Raw genomic sequence first — 19,431 nt, 5'->3', positions numbered from 1 at the left:
CCCTCTGACAAGGAATCGATCCACAAGCCATTAAGAGAAACCCAAGACGAGAAGAAGCAAGACAAAAAGATATTTGATTTTCTTTTAAACGTTACTCGAAGGCCTTTATATAAGCTCGAAGGCCCTGGGAGCTCTTATAACATACATTCAACAGCAAGCGTTGTTTTTCTCAGCATATAGAGAGAATAGTGCATCCTTTATGGTGATGGACGGCAAGAAATTAGAGTACAAGGGCGAGAAGGCATTGAAGGAGCTGGAGAAGCTCACAGCAAATGCAGCTGAGGTCCAGGAGGAGGTCTTGAAGATGATCCTGACGCAGAATAAAGGGACTGAGTACCTGAACAAGTACATGGCGGGAGTGGAATCAAAATCACAGGTACCACATTTCAAGCGTTGCGTACCAGTGACAACGTACAAGGATGTCCGTCCCTACATCCAGAGAATTGCCAATGGAGACAACTCCAATCTCATTACCTCTCAACCTGTAACCGAGATGCTATGCAGGTCCCTCTCTTCTCTATATCCACTCTCCATACGTACATGTCTGTAGTCGCTTTTCATGCATAATAAGACTACACTTTCTTACACTTTATTTTTTTTTAATCTAATTAATTTGCAGCTCAGGCACGTCCGCTGGAGAGCCAAAGTTGATGCCATCAATTGAAGAAGATCTTGACCGACGAACCTTTCTTTATAATCTCATCATGCCAATAATCAACCAGTTAGATACCATTCACATTATCATTGTGTCCTCCTTTCCTTCTTCATGTTCTTGGATGATCTCTCCTAAGTGATGATAGTAAATATTTGCCGGTATCAAAAAGTCGACTCTTTATGAATTTCAGATTCCACAGTATTAATTTGCACTAATTTTTTCCACGGAACTGTCCCGCGTAATATATTGGCTGATCTTTCCAGCCAATGATTGTGCAGAAACCCACGACAATGAGCACTCAAAATTTCTTCGAGACCATGACTTGTAGTATAGTACATAAAGTCAGCGTTTTCCTGAATTATTTATACTATGTAAATAATTTACAACGTTTCTTGGAGTGTCCTTAATTGATGCATTAGATCTTTAATTGATGCCTAGGTACGTTGGTGGGCTTGATGAAGGTAAAGCCATGTTCCTGTATTTCGTCAAGGCAGAAATGTCTACTCCTTGTGGCTTACCAGCTCGCACGGTCCTGACCAGTTATTACAAGAGCCAGCATTTCCAGAACCGTTCCCACGATCCTTACAACGATTTCACTAGCCCCGATCAAACCATCCTCTGCTACGACAGCAACCAAAGCATGTACTGCCAGTTACTGGCCGGCCTGGTCTTCCGCCACCAAGTCCTCCGCCTGGGCGCCGTATTTGCATCTGCATTCCTTCGGGCCATCTCCTTCCTCGAACGCAACTGGCGGAAATTGTGCCAAGATATCCGCACCGGAAAACTCGATCATGCCATGATCACCGACGCCCAGTGTCAATCCGCAATGTACTCTAGCGTTCTGTTACGGCCTCAGCCGCTGGTGGCTGATGAGATTCAGAGCATTTGCAGCAGTAAGTCGTGGAAGGGAATAGTGCGTCGCCTTTGGCCTAAGGCCAAGTACATTGAGGCTGTGATCACGGGGTCCATGTCGCAGTACATACCATCGCTGGAATACTATAGCGATGGCAAATTACCCCTGGTATGCACCATGTATGCTTCGTCGGAGTGCTACTTCGGAGTAAATTTGAAACCCTTTTGCAAGCCTGCTGATGTTTCCTTCACCCTGTTGCCTAACATGGGTTACTTTGAGTTCATTCCTTTGGGAGAGAGTGCAACATGGTCGATAGACCTGGATGAAGAAGAAGAAGAAGAAGAAGTTCCCCCCAGTAAGCTTGTTGACCTGGTGCACGTCAGAGTCGGTTGCTACTACGAGTTGGTGGTCACCACATTCGCCGGTTAGCATTCCGTAATTCAATCTCAACTCTTACTTGTTGCATATACGACGCTCGTGCTCCAGGGGATTGATAAGAGAGATTTCAGATTTGAGATGATGATATGTTGCTTGAGTGAATCCGAAACCCACACTGATTTTTGAATCATTAAAATCGAGTAGATTTTAAATCTAATTTCATCCCTGCGTTGCCCAAACAACCACTAACAGGATAAGGGGAATACGAGGAAATAGACTCGTGATTCTAATTTGAAGTAATCTACAGTTAAAATCTACAGTTAATAGATAGATTAAGGGGAAGGAAAGAGTGGGGGGCTCATATGATTTTTGGTTGGTGAAATGAAACAGGATTATATCGGTATCGCATCGGTGACGTGCTCCAAGTGACCGGATTTCACAATCAAGCCCCACAATTCAGATTCATCTGTCGGAGAAACGTCGTCCTCAGCGTCGACAATGACAAAACCAACGAAGAGGACTTGCACAAGAGCATCACCGCCGCCAAAAAGCTTCTGGAGCCCTACAATGCTTTACTAGTGGAATACACCAGCTGTGCCGATGCTTCAACCGTACCAGGCCACTACGTCATTTACTGGGAGATCGCCTACAACAATGGATTGGTGGACGAAGCTTTTGCCATCGATCCAACCGTGCTTCAAGAATGTTGCGTCGCCGTGGAGGAACGGCTTGATTACACCTACAGGAGATGCCGCACCCTTGACAAGTCCGTCGGACCGCTGGAAATACGAATCGTCGAGGCCGGAACTTTTGAGTCGTTGATGGACTTTTTCATCAATCAAGGGGCGTCCATCAATCAGTATAAAACTCCGAGGTGTATCAAATCTAAAGCTGCCCTCAAACTCCTTAACTCCAATGTTAAGGCTTCCTATTTTAGCTCCAGGGATCCTTGCTGGAACCCTTGACGGCTTCATCTAACATCCATCTTACTGCAGCCTGCGCCTCGCCAAATAACTCTTTCTTTTTGTTTTCCCTATAGGATGACGACTTTGAGAGGTTTGCTGACTTGCCAGCTGAATTGTACAACGAGCCCCATTTTAACCTTTTCCACCCCTTAATTTTTATAAAAATAATGGAGAATTTCGGTTTCCCTAATAAATCCCCCGGAATATGACATTGCAAGTTATAGCAGCCAATTCTTGCTGCTGAGCATGCTGATGCCGTAGTCTGACCCAAGTTATCGATCCTAAAAAGCCAAATGCAGCAATCTTGGCGTGCTTTGATGGATCTTTGCGCCTCCTCCTCAAGGCAACTATTCCTAATCCACAACCCCTATAAGCCGCCCCATTAACCCATTAACTCAAAACAGAGCCTAGGAAAAAACAAAAATTCTACTCGTGATTTCCCTGATTATTATAACAAACAACTAAATTCAGTCTGCAGGATGAACTAAACCACAGTATGCGAACGTGACAATATTTATGAGATTAATAAAGCTCAAGTAATGTGAAACAAGAGAACTGCTTCTAATTTTTCCTGAAATCGATTTTGAACAGTATAGATAGATTCTCGTGAAAACATAGGAAAACGTTAAAGTACACTTTTCTTCCTTGTATCAGTGACTGATTTGATTGGCATTTTATTAGGATGAGAAATATTAAAAAGAGGAATTATTGCTCAATCACCCGCTTAGCTCCGTCCAAGGTATTTTTGAGTAACATTGCCACTGTCATTGGTCCAACACCTCCAGGAACAGGAGTTATCCATCCAGCCACTTTGCTTGCTTCCTTGAAATCAACATCTCCCACAAGCCTATAACCCGACTTCTTAGTTCGATCATCCACAGCATTTGTCCCCACATCGATAACAGCAGCACCAGATTTGATCCAGCTGCCTTGTATCTGAAAATCCAGATTATTAGGTACTTTAGTGAGCAAAATATCTCAGCATGTCCATCATCCTATGACAAGATGTAACTAAGCACGTGATATTCTATCAAGTAGAATTGACAATCCATTTACCCAAGAAATTTGAAGGAAGATACATAGCCACAAACTCTGCATTGATTAGGGTCTAATCATCCCATTATTTGAATGCTGGTTTTGTAATGTTCTATTTGTAGAAGAAACATATGGTGCAAAGTCTCTACATTCAATTACCGGTCACCATCTCATACAGGGTTCTAAAGTCGAGACCATATATAAGGGGTTCTTCTCAGATAAGATGTCAACCCCGAACATGTGTGTTCTTCACTATCAAATTGGATATAGGACAAAGGAAATAGTGAAAAAGATGCTCCGTCACATATTACAACAATGATATTATATCACAGGGAAAAAAGGGAAAAAGTTGTACAAAAAATTCCTTGATACCGGATGGTTCGCTTGTCCTGCTGCAAGGCAATACCATGTCTGCCTCACGAATAATTTTCTCTGGTTCCTTGGTACGTGAATGCACTATAGTGACAGTGGCGTCTTCTTTGAGTAGTAGCAGGGAAACAGGTAATCCAACAATATTGCTTCGTCCTACCACAACTGCCTTCTTGCCCTTTATGCTAATGCCACTACGTGACAGAAGCTCAAGACAGCCCTGCTCAAGAAATAGAGCCTCTCAAAAATGTCCAAATAACGATGTAGTTCACCCATATAAGTATGTTGCATATCATGAAACAAATTATGAAAACTTCTACATCAAACCGTTTAAGTGCTCAAGACCAAAGTATATTGCCTTAGGGGTGCAAGGAAGGAAGAGAGGCTCTCTGCCTTTCATCGCAAGCTTGCCTATATTTAAAGGGTGAAAGCCATCCACATCTTTTTCCAAGCTAATTTCACCCAAAACTTTCTCTTCATTTAGATGCTTTGGAAGTGGAAGCTGCACCAGTATACCTGCAACAATAGTGACAATCACAATCTCCAACTTGTCTCTCTCTCTTTTATTATTATTACTTTTTAAAGTTTACTTCCTTAGCATAGATTTGTGGAAAGCAATAATACACTGACAAGAAATGGCAAATCAAAGCTACGACAAGATGAAACACTAGTATATTGGATCTCTTAGTAACAAAATATTATGAGCTCAATTAGCTTGGTGATGAAACCGAAAGCTGTAAAGGTAACAAGAAGAATAATCTGGTATATAACTAACCAACCATGAACATCTGGATTTGCATTCAGCTCATGGACCTTGCTGATTAATTCGGCTTCGGACACTTGCTCTGGAAGGCCGATGTCAAAAGACTTGATCCCAACCTCAGCACATGCCTTCCTCTTCATACTCACGTAGCTTTGAGAGTCTTTCCTATGTCCCACTATGACCACGGCCAATCCTGGGACCTGTTTATCACCAAAATTCCACACAAAATCAGGCCAATTTATGCCCTTTTTGCTAAGCTCACCTCTATCTACCTATCCATATAAGATAATCGAATGACCAGATATTAACTTTGGAGGAAAATGTTATCGTTTCAACTTTCAAGCAAGAAAATTTTGCTGAAATTCTTGCTGCCATTTTCTCAAACACTACACAGAAGAAAGAAAGAAAGAAAGAAAAGGCGGCAAGTTCGGACCTTGCCGTACTTCTGGGACAGTTGACGGACTTCATCGGCGATTTCGGACCGTATAGTATGAGCTACTGCTTTGCCGTCGATGACGGTTGCCTTGTGATCCGACGACGATGCCATACTTGCTCCAAATCAAAATTTTCAGGCTAGTCTTCTTGCCCACACAAATTTCAGTACTCCAGCTTGAGTTTGACTGGAGATTCCGCTCGCTTTAGGATTTTCAGTCGACAAACGGGCTTGGTTTTTCCATGGACTTTGGACTCGCCGAATATTTGCAGACTCAGGCCCGATCGTACATCCAGGCCAGGCCCATTTGTAGAATGTCAAGAACCCAATTCCTGGGTCCAGGTTTTGATATGCTCCTGTATTCATGACAAATCGCGTATCGCCTTGACCTTTTTCCATCCGCTCCTTCAATTTTCTGATTTTAACTCGTCATACAATATCAGACAATCCTTTTGTCTCTGAGTTGGAGGTCTCCTCCATTTCTTATTCTATCCTGAAGTTTCATTCACTTTTCTTAAACTAGGATTCGAAAATATACCTTACAAGAATAGAACAAGATTCGTTATTCTTGAGAGGAGACCTCAAATTTTCACAAATTTTAGACCAACTGGTAAGCATGGTTGTCTGTCATTTTTCTTTGAGGGTGTACGTACACTAAAAAATAATAATAATAAGTACGATTTGTGAAATTCAACGAGCAATCTCTCAATTAATCTTCACTTTCGTTTAGTAACGTATATGTTAAATCACCTCAACGAAAATTTGGTTATGATCCACGAAAACTGCAGTTGCATCTCCGGTAAAATGAAAGAGAGTCGATCATTTATGACCGTGACATGGAGAATTTCAAAGTAATACTGCTAAAAAGAAATCACACTAGGCTAGCAAACAAAACAGGTAGTATTATTATTATACCGATCCAAGTTCTTTCTTATTGTGTTCCCAAAATCCTGTGAAGTTGAGAAAGTACATAACAGGTGCAGTTGCATAATAGGTAGTTTTTCGTCATTCACTTTGTGGAATAGCATTCTGCGCAAAATAGAGTTGACTAAGAAGTCACATGGATCAGCCTCAAGTGTGGCTCCAGGAACCCAAGAACATGATGGTCCTGATGGAGTCTTCAATACCAGATCGCTTGTTTCGTCTTTCAAGCTCCATGGAAATGTAATTCCAGCCACCCTTTCCCTTGAGAGTTTGATTTCCGGGCATGGCCACCCTAGCGTCCGCATAAACTCTCCTTAGGGTCACCCCCCGGCGGATCACCTTTTTTGCTTCGTCATAGTCCATCAAATGCTCCAGATGGTGATGATCGCCAGAGAACTGTTGAAGTTTCGTCCTCGATCGACTTCTCTGGTTGCTTGTGATTTGTAAGATATAGTGAAGGGGACTAAGAGAACGCAATCACAAATTTATAGACAGGACAAGAACATGACCTTTTTTCAGCAAATTGGTGGCCCGTATGCATACTTGCACTTATCCATATTCCATGCACATATGTATATAGATTCCTAATTATGTGCTTGACAAGGACCAGTTTCTCCGTGAAAGAGCTACATGCACATGAAAATAATAGTCATGCCGATGCTTATACAAGAAAAGACATCTTTTTTTCTTCAGATAAAGAATCTGATTCCTGCAAATGATCCAAAAGAAAAAAAGGAAAGGAATGTAGGCACAAGAGCATCTTTCTTGGATCACATAAACTGAACAACCTTTTACAACTTAATTTCAATTTGACCCAAAAATTCAATTTTGTTAGAAACCCTCAAGGAAAGTCACATCCATTTTTTTTAAAATTTTAATAGACTTGAATACAGGAAAAAAGAAAAGATAAGCATATAGTTCAAAAAGCACAGAAATCTACTCCATTAACTGTCTTTAAAAAAAAAAAAAAGTCATAGGAATCTACTCAATGGAAAGTCACATCCATTCTTTTTTCTTTTTTTTTTCTCAAGTAAGAGGTCTTGAATCCAAGATATTCTACTTACAATCCCTTCCACCTTACCACTCAACACAGCCCTTCCCTCTCTCTGTCTCTTGTATCAAAGATACCTAGAATCCAAACGCCTGATTGCGCAAGTAAGAGGTCTTTTTTTCTTTTTTTTTCTTTTTTTTTTCCTCAAGTAAGAGGTCTTTGAATGCCAAGAATATGTCTACTTACAATCCCTTTCCACCTTCAGCACTCCAACAGAGGCCCTTCCCTCTCCTCTGTCTCCTTTGGTAAAAATCAAGATACCTAGAACCAACCCATGGATTCCACCTAATGAGCTTCAGCTGAGGAAAAAATAAAATATTCATGATCTGTAAGCTAAAGCAAGCATACTGTAAGACGTCTTTGGAAGCCCTCCCTCACTTTTCTTTAGCCAATTCAATATATCACGCAGTGACACCAATAAAATCCAGGTAATATGGGGCTAAGAAAAGTATCAATATCACTGAACTGAAACAGAATGCTCCATTAAACCATTTCCTGCATCTATTTTAAGGTGAGGAACAAGAAGATAATAGTTCCTAATTATAATATAGTACATTAAGGATCATTAGCCTTCGCAAATTTCACAAGGCTGAGTTCAACAATAAGAAACTTTATGAAATTTATCTCAAATAAATAAATGCAATATCATCCACAAAACATTTTCTGCATATGAATGATGCCTAGAAAAATGGATATAGATGCAACAATAGCAACGCCTTGTCTAGATAGAGCAAATTTCTGGTCCATGTCAAAGGCCTTGTGAACCTGGACGCCATACCTTTCTGGAAAATTTTTTCATTCAGATTCTGCCAGTGATCCCTAGTGTTATCCTATTAGAAATATCTGCTTTGGTCCTTTTTGAGGAATCAAAGAGAACATTTTGAGAACAGGTTAATCCTGCTCTTAGAATCTTCTTTTGTGGTTCCATCTCTTGCCATGAGCCGATGGAGCTGAGTCTTGGGATCAACCCAAACAACAACAATAGGATTTGTCCACCTGTCCATCTTGGCTTCAAACAACAAAGGGACATCGAGCACAATAATTTTGCACCCCTTCATCCATAGTTTCAACACTTCCAAGAGAATGCCTGATGAGATGTATGGTGCCAGAAATCTAAATGCATAAATTGCCAAAGTCAAGGTTCACGCAAAGTTCTTCCAAAAGAATCAGCTCATTCAATTCTAATGACTGATGCACAAGAATCAGAAAGAGGAAACAAATCTAACAAGCTCTTTAGACTGTCAAAAGCTAGAAAATCCAAACATAATTTATATATATATATGTATGAAAACTTCTCAACTTCACAACAGACCATTTACAGGAATAATAGGCAGCAACCGAACGAACTAGCAACATATCATCCAAAATTCGCCCGCTGCAAAGCACATAAACTCTTGGTCCCTGCAAACCCTACCCATTATATCCCAAAATAGTTGGGCAGGGGGGAACTTTCCATGAGTTCAACTCAAAGTGATTCTGTTGTCGTATTTAGATAAGATACAGGCAAAGTCCAACCATACTCAAACAGTTTTAATTGAGCATCAAACTAACAATATTAAAAGCACCACCAAACTTGAAAAAGCTATTCATTCATGGCTAATGACCAAACATCAGAGTTTTCACTCTACATCAATGTATCATGGCAATAATTACTTCACTAATATCTAAATGCAACTTTTTCCCTTATCTAAGCAAAGCACAAATGAAAAATCCAAAGATAGTTTTTACATTACCATCAAGGAAGCTGATGCCTAATCAAAGCTTTAATGTAAAACTAAAGGGGGCGCAGCATTTATCCACAAGCTAACTAGTCGCATCCGGATGTTGGAAGCTTCCATATTCATCAATCAGATACCAGTGCATAAGCACCAAATACATAAATAGAGCATTAATGCATACCCAAGCTAACAGAAGTACTAAAAACAAAACCAAATTCTTTTCTAATGAATAAAGAGTATGTACCTATTAAGAATCTGGCGTTTTTGTGGATCAGAAAATACAATGCGACCTAACTTCGGGCGATCCACCTCTCCGTCAGGAAGCAGGATGTCCTCCCCAAAAGCCGCCACCACCTTTTTCCAACCACCAGTACCTTTTTTCAAAACATCCTGCAAGTTAAAAAAGCGCTACTGAGAGTTGAAACCAAGTACTCAAGTTTAATTTCGGTATGCAGTAAATTACATCATTAACACTGACTAATATATATATGAAAGAAATTAAAGAATAGCAGGTTTTTTTTTTTTTTTGGTCAAATGTCAACTTGTATATATGAAAAGAATAGCAGTTGAGGTACTAGTAGTTGTAGTTTCTGGGCTGTTTCAATCGGGAAAGAACAAAGAAAAGAATTGACTAGTGATGGAAGAAACAGAGGGTAGGTTAACGAACGGGAACGATTAATAGGAATTGGAAAAGCGGGGCTTACACGAGCGATGACATCGGCATCGACGACCGGAATACCATGGGCCTTGAAAAGATTGGAGACGGTACTCTTCCCTGATCCAATCCCTCCGGTCAGCCCCACTATCCTCATTCTCGGACCGATTGATTTCTTATTACTACGAGTAGAATCCCAGTACCAGCCTACTGATTCAATAATAATCGGGTGACTATTTTTGGCGTGACTATTCAATAATTACATTAGTACTACATACTACTCCGTCATCTTCAACGATAACAACTCACAGTTTATGAATTATTTGTTTGGGGGAACCATGACGTTGCTAAGCCGAAAGTAACCTGCTTCTGAGGTCCTGCTAGTAGTGGAAAGGGGGTTGTGGGAAGTGTCTTTAGTCATCTAATAAGGGTAATGCAATTGGTCCTGCCAACAAACAGCGCATCTGGTGTAGTGGTATCATAGTACCCTCCCACGGTACTGACCGGGGTTCGATTCCCCGGATGCGCATTCTTTCTCTTTGCTACTTACTTTTTATCTTATGTGCGATCTTCGTGTTGTTCTTCTGTGAATTTCAGTCATATGCAGTAACGCCTCCTGTGTGCAATCGTTCACCAGTCACGACGACCATGATCGAATTCGGACCAGAAATCAGCAAAACCAACAACAAGAAAGATGGTGGGAAAGTTTCGAAACTCCAACAGTATTGCGAGCAAGATAGCCCAGCTCCTAGGAACTAATTGCAACTCACCCGCCCATGTCTACCAAATTCAGGCTCAGCTTATCATCCAGAACCTCTATCCAAACACCACTCTTGCTTCCCATTTCATCTCTGCCTGCCGATCATTAGGCCTTTTACAAACAGCTTTCCTCCTGTATACTCTTAATCCCCAAAACCCCCAAACTTTCATTTGCAACCAGCTCCTTAGAGCCTTTTCTCGTTCTGATGCCCATCACTATTCTATTTCCTTCTACTCCCACATGCATAAAAATCTCATCTTCCCTAATAACTATACCTTCCCTTTTATCCTCAAATCTCTGTCAGACCTCAGGAGCCTCAAACAAGGCAAATGCATACATGCCCAGATCGTTAAGTTGGGTCCCCTCAATGATATTTATGTTCAGAATTCGCTACTGAACTTGTACGCGTCCTGCGGGGACATGGTGTCATCTGGCTACGTGTTCGATGAAATGCCTCACAAAGACGTGGTTACTTGGACCGTAGTCATCACTGGGTATCGAGAATGTAGCATGTTTAAAGATGCACTAATTGCGTTTGAGCAAATGCAGAATGCAGGTGTGGAACCCAATCAGGTGACGATGGTGAACGCGCTGGCTGCCTGTGCGAGTTTTGGGGCGCTTGACATGGGGGTGTGGATACACGAGTTTATAAAGAGGAAAGGGTGGACACTGGATGTCATTCTGGGTACTGCTTTGATTAATATGTACGGAAAGTGTGGTAGAATTGAAGAAGGTCTAAAGGTTTTCAAAAGCATGGAAGAGAAGAATGTTTTCACGTGGAATGCCCTGATTAAAGGGTTTGCTTTAGCTGAAAATGGTCAGGAGGCAGTTATGTGGTTCTCTGAGATGGAGCGAGAAGGAGCTAATAAGCCTAATGAGGTGACCTTGATTGCAGTGCTCTGTGCCTGTGTTCATTCTGGATTGGTAAAATGGGGGGAAGAAATTTTTTCCTCTTTACTGCATCAGAAATATGGATTTTCACCTGGTGTCAAACACTATGCCTGTATGATTGATCTATTAGCGCGTGATGGACGTTTAGAGGATGCTCTAAGGATCATTGACAAACTGCCTTTTCAGTCTACCAAGACTATTTGGGGAGCCTTCTTTTCTGGATGTAGAGTACATGGGAACTTAGAATTAAGTGAAGTTGCAGCTAGGAAATTAGTGGACCTGGAGCCAGAAAATTGTGCTTACTATGTAGTCCTGTCTAATCTTTGTGCAGAAATGGGAAGATGGGATGATGTGGAAGAAATTCGAAGATTGATGAAAAACAAGGAATTTAGGAAGGATTCTGGCAATAGTTCCATTGAACTTGAATATCTGGAAGATGTCTCCAAATGGTTAGATTAGAAAAAACAATTGTCTCCATTTTCACACCAAGTAAGGCAAAGGTAGAGCAGTGTCCAAGAATATCTTGAATTGCTTTGAGCATAACCACCAAAACGCAATTGCTCTTCGCCTATTTATCCAGAGATGAACTTTTGGCATAAGTTTCAATACCTGACGGTCTTAGTCGAAATTAATCATAAATTATTGTTCTGGCAGGCTTCTCCTCAAGCTAAAGATGTAACTAAAGGCTGCTGCAAATCAATCAGGTTTCATGTGTGAAGGATCGTTCTTTGGTCATGAACTATGTGGGCTATCGTTCTTTGTCGCAGTGGTGGATACAGGTATTTTTTGTTCGATGAATTATTTGTTGTTATCTATGGTACTTCAGGAACTAAAGTCTCTCTGCCTTGCAATTTTTGTATTGCTGGCAAAACAGCATTCGCAATTTCAGTTGACCTTCTGGAGCCTAATTGATGTAGTGGATTCTGCCATCAATTAGAGGAGGAGGTTGGTGAAGAACAATAACTTGGGAAGGTATCTTCTGCTTTTGTTTACTTCAGAAAGTCATGTCAAACTTGCTTACGTTGAGGCAAAGGAAAGTTTCTTGCTACCGTATGAACGTGAAGAAACTGGAGCAAAAGCTGTCGGCTCTCACTCTCAGTGAAGGGGCAGAGAAAACATTTCTTGATTGCCATGATCACAGAAAATGCAGATTGATCAATTCTCTTGTTCCTGTGGAAGGTAGGTGCTATAGGAAGAGATGATCACTTCGACATGTCAATTTTCTTTTTTCACCTCTTCCTAGGACAAGGAAAAAATCGTCCCGCGTGTCAGTTTCGCTTAATCTTTTCTTTCTTTTCACATGTCAATTTCCACACGAGGACGAGGATGGATTTTGGACACAAGCGGCCCCAAAAAGAAATACTAGGTACTAAAATTAACGCAGTCTACAATACAATAGTCGTCATCAATCCGTGGTCGAGAAAAGACACTAAGAGTGTTTTTAGACCACCTCAAGGCTCAAGCAATCAACTACCTTGAGACTCCTAGAACTGCACTGCGCTCCCTCCAGAACCAATTTATTGACAAAGGGATTCTCATTTTTATGGACAATAGAGGCGTCCCATTAAGTAAGTTAGTAAATCAGTTTTTGATTGGCGTAGATCCTCCTATATAAAAGCATAAAATCTATATCTATATAAATTTGAGAAGGGATTTTTAGGAACAAGCCTCCACAACTCTTCCCACTCTCAACTCTATTTTCCTAGCATTTCACATTTATCTTATTTCGTAAAAAATATCATGGGCACATTACATCCCCACGTTTCCCTCAAATAAGGAGTTAACTTCAACTAACACTCCCACATCCCCTCAAACAAAAATTTAACTTTCACTTACATTAAAACTGTTTCCACTTACCCGTGCGTCAGATGGTTGTAGTACCACTACTGATTCCCATTTTCCAGTGAGTTGAAGAGCATTGACGAGAATAAAGATAGCCCATAATTCAACGGAATTGAAGATAGCACATGATCTTTTCCAACTGCCACGAAGCAACAATATACTTGGTACTACTTTTGGGAATTACTCTTAAAACCCTTCCAATCAACTTCCTTCTCGAACCTCTCAAATTAACTTCATAATGGAACATGACAGTTTACAGGCATGTCAATAATGCCTGAATTTCAAACTCGCAAGATTGCAAAGGAGGAAACATCTGCTAACAAAACGAAAAGGACGCCACAACGGTCCCGCACAAGAATTGGAACAGTTCCAACAACTTTGCGTTGACGAAAGAAAAATCTCACATCAACTACGATGGATAAAATCTCGACTACACCGACTCAAACGCCGCGCCAATCAAATTAGAAGTTTCGGTACTATTTATTCTTTTAATATTGATATTTTCATTGTATTTTCAATTATTAATAATATTCTCAATATTGTAATATTATTGTTGTTTCCATTCTAATCCTTGCTGGCTCAATCAACTAAGTATGGTACTATGGCTTTTATGTGAGTTTAGGCATTTAGACATATAGTTCTCATTGTATTAGTAATTAATGAGATTAGTCCCAGAACATGGTCATAGCTTTGATTAGGGAAAACGTTATTTTTTCATTAAATGTCTTCCCATTAATGCTATTATTTCTACGCACAAAGCGCTAAAAGTTTAGAACAAAAATGGAGATTAAGATATTTTCTCCAGTCACCTCGAGTGACTATCCAGACTTAGAGACAAATAGCTTGGGAAACTGACGAGGGACTAATGTAACATTCTTTTTTTTTCTTTTGAAAAAAATATAAAAGTAAGGTAATGTGAATTAACTGAAACATTATACTGAACAAGGAATTCAGTTTGCATTTATTGCAGAAGTTTTTGGTGGAAGATCATGCTTAAAGTGCTTCACTATAGCCCTTTAAATTTGACAAAGATAATGAGTAATTCCCAAAAGTATACTACGTCCCACATTATGGTTGAAAAACTGATCATATCATGAGTTGTGCTCATGATGTGACTTATGTAGGTTTTCCCCCAAACTGTTAATATGGTAGCATATTGCTGTAGTACTATTAATTCTGCTCACGCAAAATAGTAGTACTATTAATTATGAGTTGTGATCTTTGGAGTTTCTTCGTTTCTTTGAAATAAGATGTTCTGAAGGTTGACATTAAGAGATTACTACTAGCGGGTAGATTCGTTTTTTGTGTTTTGATTTTTTTTTTTTGGCAGATTTTGTGTCTTACTTCATTACATGTCCTTGGCTGCTTAAATCTGGATTATGCTGTAATTTTGCTATGAAAAGTTGGAATCGTGCAAGACAAAAATGTTGACGATCGAGAGAAAGAGCAAAAAAAAAAAAAGGGAATAGATTCAAAAAATAATTCTTGCAAAAACATATGAGACAATGGCACCTAAGAATCTTGCAAAACATTGCTTACGAGAACATATGAGACAATGACACCTAAAAATTAATATACTTTTTAGGTGTAATCTTATGGACAGTAATCTTATGTATCAAAATAGAAGTTTTGGTACTATTTATTCTTTGAATATTGACATTTTCATTGTAATTTCAATTATTACTAATATTTTCAATATTATAATATAATTGTTGTTTCCATTGTTTACAAGTTTCGGTACTATACTTCGCTCTTCAAGACAGGCATGCATGATTCATGTTTCGTTGTGATGCTTCTTATCTTAGAGATTTAAAAACAAAGGTATACATTATTTATATGTATATTTTTTTACACAATATTATTTACAAACTGTCTAAAACAAAAGATAATTTTGAACTATGTATGCTTTTAATTGTCAGAAAAATGGAGGTGCATTGTTCGACCAACACATTAATTCATGCAAAAATCGCGCATTCTCATTTATAGTGTGAACTCCACAAAAAACAACAGAATTAATTAAACCCCCAATACTGACGTTCGTACTCAGAGTTGACTGGTGTGAAGAATGTTCACACCTTCGTAGAAGATTATCAAATCAAAGGCAAAATGTCTGTAAGTATTTCATTTACTTATCAAATTAAATATTCAATTATATTTAATTGGACCCTTATGTCGTTCAATTTATGATATAGATTTCTATTTTTTTTTCAGGATCCAACCTTCATCGAAATGATCATTTATAAATAATGGAGATGTTTTTATCATATATTGAACTATTGTTACAAAGTTTCATTTTTTTAAATATACTTTTATGTGCCCGTGATTATAATATTTTACTATTTTTAAATTCTTCCATAGATTGTAATTTTTTTTAATAATGTAGGCACCGTGCGTAGCACGGGTATTCACACTAGTTAGTTAAAAAGTCGTGATAATTAATTCTAATATATCGAGACATGTGGCATAATTAAAAAAGCGAGGCTCCAGAAAGGAGGGAAGTGCCCACCCAGACGGCGTGATTATTGCGTAAGGAACTGAATACTAGCCCTCAAATTAAATAAAGAGTGTATCGCGCTGTCCAACGTGCGTACTTGATCCTTCCTTCGAAATAACACTACCAAGAAGAATAAATAAATAAATAAATGCCGCAAAAAACTTTCGGCAGAAACTATTAACAAACTGATTGCTACTGGTGGTACTAGGAGTTTATTGCCAAAATAACTCTTCTTCCAAAATATATATCCAAAGTAATCTAATTTTAAAATTTATTACCTTTATAATTCTTTTTTTGCCACTTAAGCTATATATGTGTCAGGATGAAGATAAAAGCACATTCTATTTTTCTTTCCCATCTAATATCTTTTCCAATTTTCTTTCTAAATCTTCTCGCATTTTTTTGTTTCATTATTTTTCCCTTGTCAAACGTAATTCTAAGAAGTCAATATTTATATTAACAGCATCTAAAAAATATGCTTTTTGAGTTGATAATCTCAAGGCAAATGAAAATTATTCTCTTGTCTTTTTAAGGAGTAGGAATAATAACATAAATAAATATGATAGTCTTGAAGTTTTTTAATTACTTACAATTTTTGTTGCAGCTTTTGTATTTTTAAAATTTATTTTTTGAAAAAATATATGCACTAGGTTTGATACATCTTAAAAAAATCAAAGACCAATAATAGCAAGATCAATAATGATAGAATTTATTTTAAATCAAAGAAATTATAAAAGTTATGCAATCTTCTTGTGCCTCTATAATAAAAAAATTTAAATTTTTAGTTCATATCGAATACTATAAATTAGATTTGAACTTTCCTTTCTTGTTATCCTCCATGGCAATCAGGATCACTAAATGGCAATAATAACATCATTATGGGAATAAATTTTGAAAGTAAACCACATTGAAAATATTTTTTTAGCAAGAGTGTTATTTTGACAATAAACTCGTGGCACTAGAAATTTTATTTCTGCGAGGGGCAACAGAGACCAATGGACCTTCGCGTCAGATGACGTGGGTCAACGGACGCTATTGACCCTCCTCACACAATCCAAAAGTTTCCACACACAACCGGACACCGGTACAAACACAAAACACAGAAAGACAGACACCCATGAAGACAGAGCCGGCCGGCCCCACAGATGATCTGAATAAAAACAAAACGAAAGGATTAAATTAAATGGGATGCTGCTTTTGCAGGGCTAGGACCTTGGCCCAAGATGGCCTGGCCAAGATATCAGCGCACCAGGCACTCACGTGGGCCCGTGCATCGAACACTTTCCTGGCGGTCGTACCCATCAAGTAGTTGATAGCAGGGAGATGGTTGAGATCCGCCAGGGTAAAGCAGTCTCCGGCCAAGTACTTGGACTGCCCCAACCGAGCCTCGTACACATCAAGAATCTCACCCAGCTTCCCCTCGTGCTCTGCCACCACCGCATCGTCGGTGTTCATGCCCAGGAGGGGCTTTACGGCCAGCTCGAACACCAGCTTTGAAGATGGAGGGTCAAATTTCTGAGCCTCCACTTCCATCCACACGTACACCGGCCCCATCTTCTTTGCATCTTGTACGAACGTCAGTTGTTGGTTCCCTTTGTCCGCGTAAGCCTGAGCGATGTATTGGTTTATAGCCCTTGACTCTGCATTTCAATTTTTTCTTTTTTTAAAAAAAAGGAATCTATACTGCATACACTTTCACGAAATTCTTTTTCTTTCTTCTTTTTTTTTTTTGGGAAGAAAAATCGAAAGGAAAACATATATACTCCACTAGTACTTACCGAAGAGCTTCAAGTCCCCATCTTCAAAACCAGGTACTTGACCAAATGGCTGTTTATGGGGGACAGAGGGGAGAAAAAAACATATTAGAGGGCCAAAATTAACCAAAAAAGGAAAAGCATATACATATAAAATTAGTATCCGAGGCTAAATATTACTGCTAGAAACATATCTATAGTAAGCTGACGTTCTTACATTGAGGGCGAGGAAGGATTCCTTTTTGTGCTCTCCTGCTCGCATGTTAATTTCAACATATTCTGATTCCAAGTCTTTCTCGTTAAGACATGCAAATACACGCAATACTGCTGGGGAGAAAACACTACCGTGGACCTTGATTGCCATGGATAGATGGATATAATCAAATAGTTTGGTTGAGCAAACAGGAAGGATGATGGTCCTTTTATAGAGTAGTTCTGGTAGTGGTTGGTCAGAGGAGGGATGGTTCGTGGGAATGCCAATTTTTTCTGGAATGATCTATTTTTGACGGTGCAATTTTGTACAATAAATTGGATTAAAGGGATAATTTCAAAGCCTACCTCGAGGTTTCCAGCAATTGCAAAGAGCTCCCCTCAAGTCAAGTTTTAAAAATTATATCTACCTCTCTTACTTTTAAGATTTATGTAACAATATAGGCTCCAACAGCCATGCTTTTTTATAAACATTCTAACATACCCTTCTTCTAAAAAAGAAAAATAAAGTTTTTTAATCTTTAACTTCTTGAGCGTGGCAAACCCAACTAAGCAAACAAATACCAACAACTCCAATTTATCTCAAAGTTCACTACTTGTTGATTCTTATCTAATGCAACTTGTTACCACAATCAATACCAACACCAAGAAAACTCTCCTATATCCACAAGAATGTAATTTATCATTACTCCACCATTCTTAGAAATAGAGACAAAATTCTATCTTTATAATAAACCGCATTCAATGGGTGGAAATAAAATACAGAAACAAATTGAGTTTTTTATATCTTGAACTTTTTGTCCAGCAAACATGACAGTCATTTCTTCATCTTTCAACTATCATTTTCATATTTTTTCTCTCGTGTCAATGTCACCTTCTTCATCTTCCTCTAGTTTGACAGTAAAATACACTATTTACACCTAGTTATTTTGACAACTTTATTTGGCTAACATTTATAAAGAGTAAAAGTATTGAAAAAAAGGGGGGAAAGGGTCTAAAATTTTTATAGTAAAATAGGAAAACAATAAATGCATATAAAACTTTGAAAATGATAGAAAATTGATAGCTGTAATAATAGAATGCGATATTTGATGTAAAAAAAAAACGGTTATAGGAAGAAAGAGGAGGGGAGATAGGGAGAGATGAAAATTGTAAAAAAAGTGATTTTTATTTTTTGAGATTAGGAGATGGCAAGTAGGATAATAAAAAGTATTTCTTTTACAGTTTTAAATGTCTCCTTATAAATTAACTATTAAGTAGAGGACATTTTAGTCATTTGATTGGACTAAAGGAGGTCAATATGTAATTATTGAAATCTGAGGGTAATTGAGTGTAATTATTAAATATTTTAAGGAGGTATCTGGAAATATCCCTAAATTAAAAGGTCGGGCGCGACATTTGGTCATCGATCGATGAAAATTCACGCGGAGACCTTGGAAAAAAATGTTGCCTACGCTGCAGACTACATTATAGTATGCGTGGTGGATCCACTGGGACTTAGCTCACCATCCTGGGTTTGTTTGGATTGCGATTTATTTGTCAAAAAATATTTATTTATATCATTATTATAATTTTAAATATATTTTTTTTATTTTTTTTATTAACTTTTTATCTTATATATATCTCATTATAAAATGTACTACAATAAAAATATCTCTAATAATTTACAATCCAAACAAAC

At 38.5% G+C, this 19,431-nt stretch overlaps 4 protein-coding genes, 1 non-coding gene and 1 pseudogene across 5 annotated transcripts; 3 read left to right on the top strand and 3 right to left on the bottom strand.

Moving 5' to 3' along the window:
• Window positions 1-205: 205 nt before the first annotated feature.
• Window positions 206-2,882, top strand: LOC113750618 (putative indole-3-acetic acid-amido synthetase GH3.9). Its single transcript, XM_027294578.1, has 4 exons — window positions 206-504; window positions 620-721; window positions 1,094-1,932; window positions 2,277-2,882. The coding sequence occupies exons 1-4, from the start codon at window positions 206-208 to the stop codon at window positions 2,849-2,851; spliced, it is 1,815 nt and encodes a 604-aa protein (XP_027150379.1). The 3' UTR covers window positions 2,852-2,882.
• Window positions 2,883-3,346: 464 nt separating this feature from the next.
• LOC113776170 (bifunctional protein FolD 2-like) lies at window positions 3,347-5,644 on the bottom strand. The gene is made up of 5 exons (XM_027321278.1): window positions 5,452-5,644; window positions 5,035-5,218; window positions 4,614-4,771; window positions 4,242-4,475; window positions 3,347-3,787 (listed from the first exon to the last, which is right to left on the bottom strand). The coding sequence occupies exons 1-5, from the start codon at window positions 5,563-5,565 to the stop codon at window positions 3,557-3,559; spliced, it is 921 nt and encodes a 306-aa protein (XP_027177079.1). The 5' UTR covers window positions 5,566-5,644; the 3' UTR covers window positions 3,347-3,556.
• An 878-nt stretch (window positions 5,645-6,522) lies between these two features.
• Window positions 6,523-10,140, bottom strand: LOC113773497 (annotated as a pseudogene).
• Window positions 10,141-10,257: 117 nt separating this feature from the next.
• Window positions 10,258-10,328, top strand: TRNAG-CCC. The gene has a single exon. It is a non-coding gene; the product is annotated as a tRNA-Gly (tRNA).
• Window positions 10,329-10,744: 416 nt separating this feature from the next.
• LOC113773486 (pentatricopeptide repeat-containing protein At5g66520-like) lies at window positions 10,745-11,823 on the top strand. Its single transcript, XM_027318135.1, has 2 exons — window positions 10,745-11,678; window positions 11,782-11,823. The coding sequence occupies exons 1-2, from the start codon at window positions 10,800-10,802 to the stop codon at window positions 11,821-11,823; spliced, it is 921 nt and encodes a 306-aa protein (XP_027173936.1). The 5' UTR covers window positions 10,745-10,799.
• A 4,896-nt stretch (window positions 11,824-16,719) lies between these two features.
• Window positions 16,720-17,968, bottom strand: LOC113761186 (glutathione S-transferase-like). The gene is made up of 3 exons (XM_027304058.1): window positions 17,758-17,968; window positions 17,565-17,613; window positions 16,720-17,426 (listed from the first exon to the last, which is right to left on the bottom strand). The coding sequence occupies exons 1-3, from the start codon at window positions 17,902-17,904 to the stop codon at window positions 16,966-16,968; spliced, it is 657 nt and encodes a 218-aa protein (XP_027159859.1). The 5' UTR covers window positions 17,905-17,968; the 3' UTR covers window positions 16,720-16,965.
• Window positions 17,969-19,431: the final 1,463 nt, after the last annotated feature.

Source organism: Coffea eugenioides, chromosome 1 (genome assembly GCF_003713205.1).
Source record: "Coffea eugenioides isolate CCC68of chromosome 1, Ceug_1.0, whole genome shotgun sequence".
Lineage (NCBI taxonomy): Eukaryota > Viridiplantae > Streptophyta > Magnoliopsida > Gentianales > Rubiaceae > Coffea > Coffea eugenioides.
This window is presented reverse-complemented; position numbering and strand designations above follow the sequence as displayed.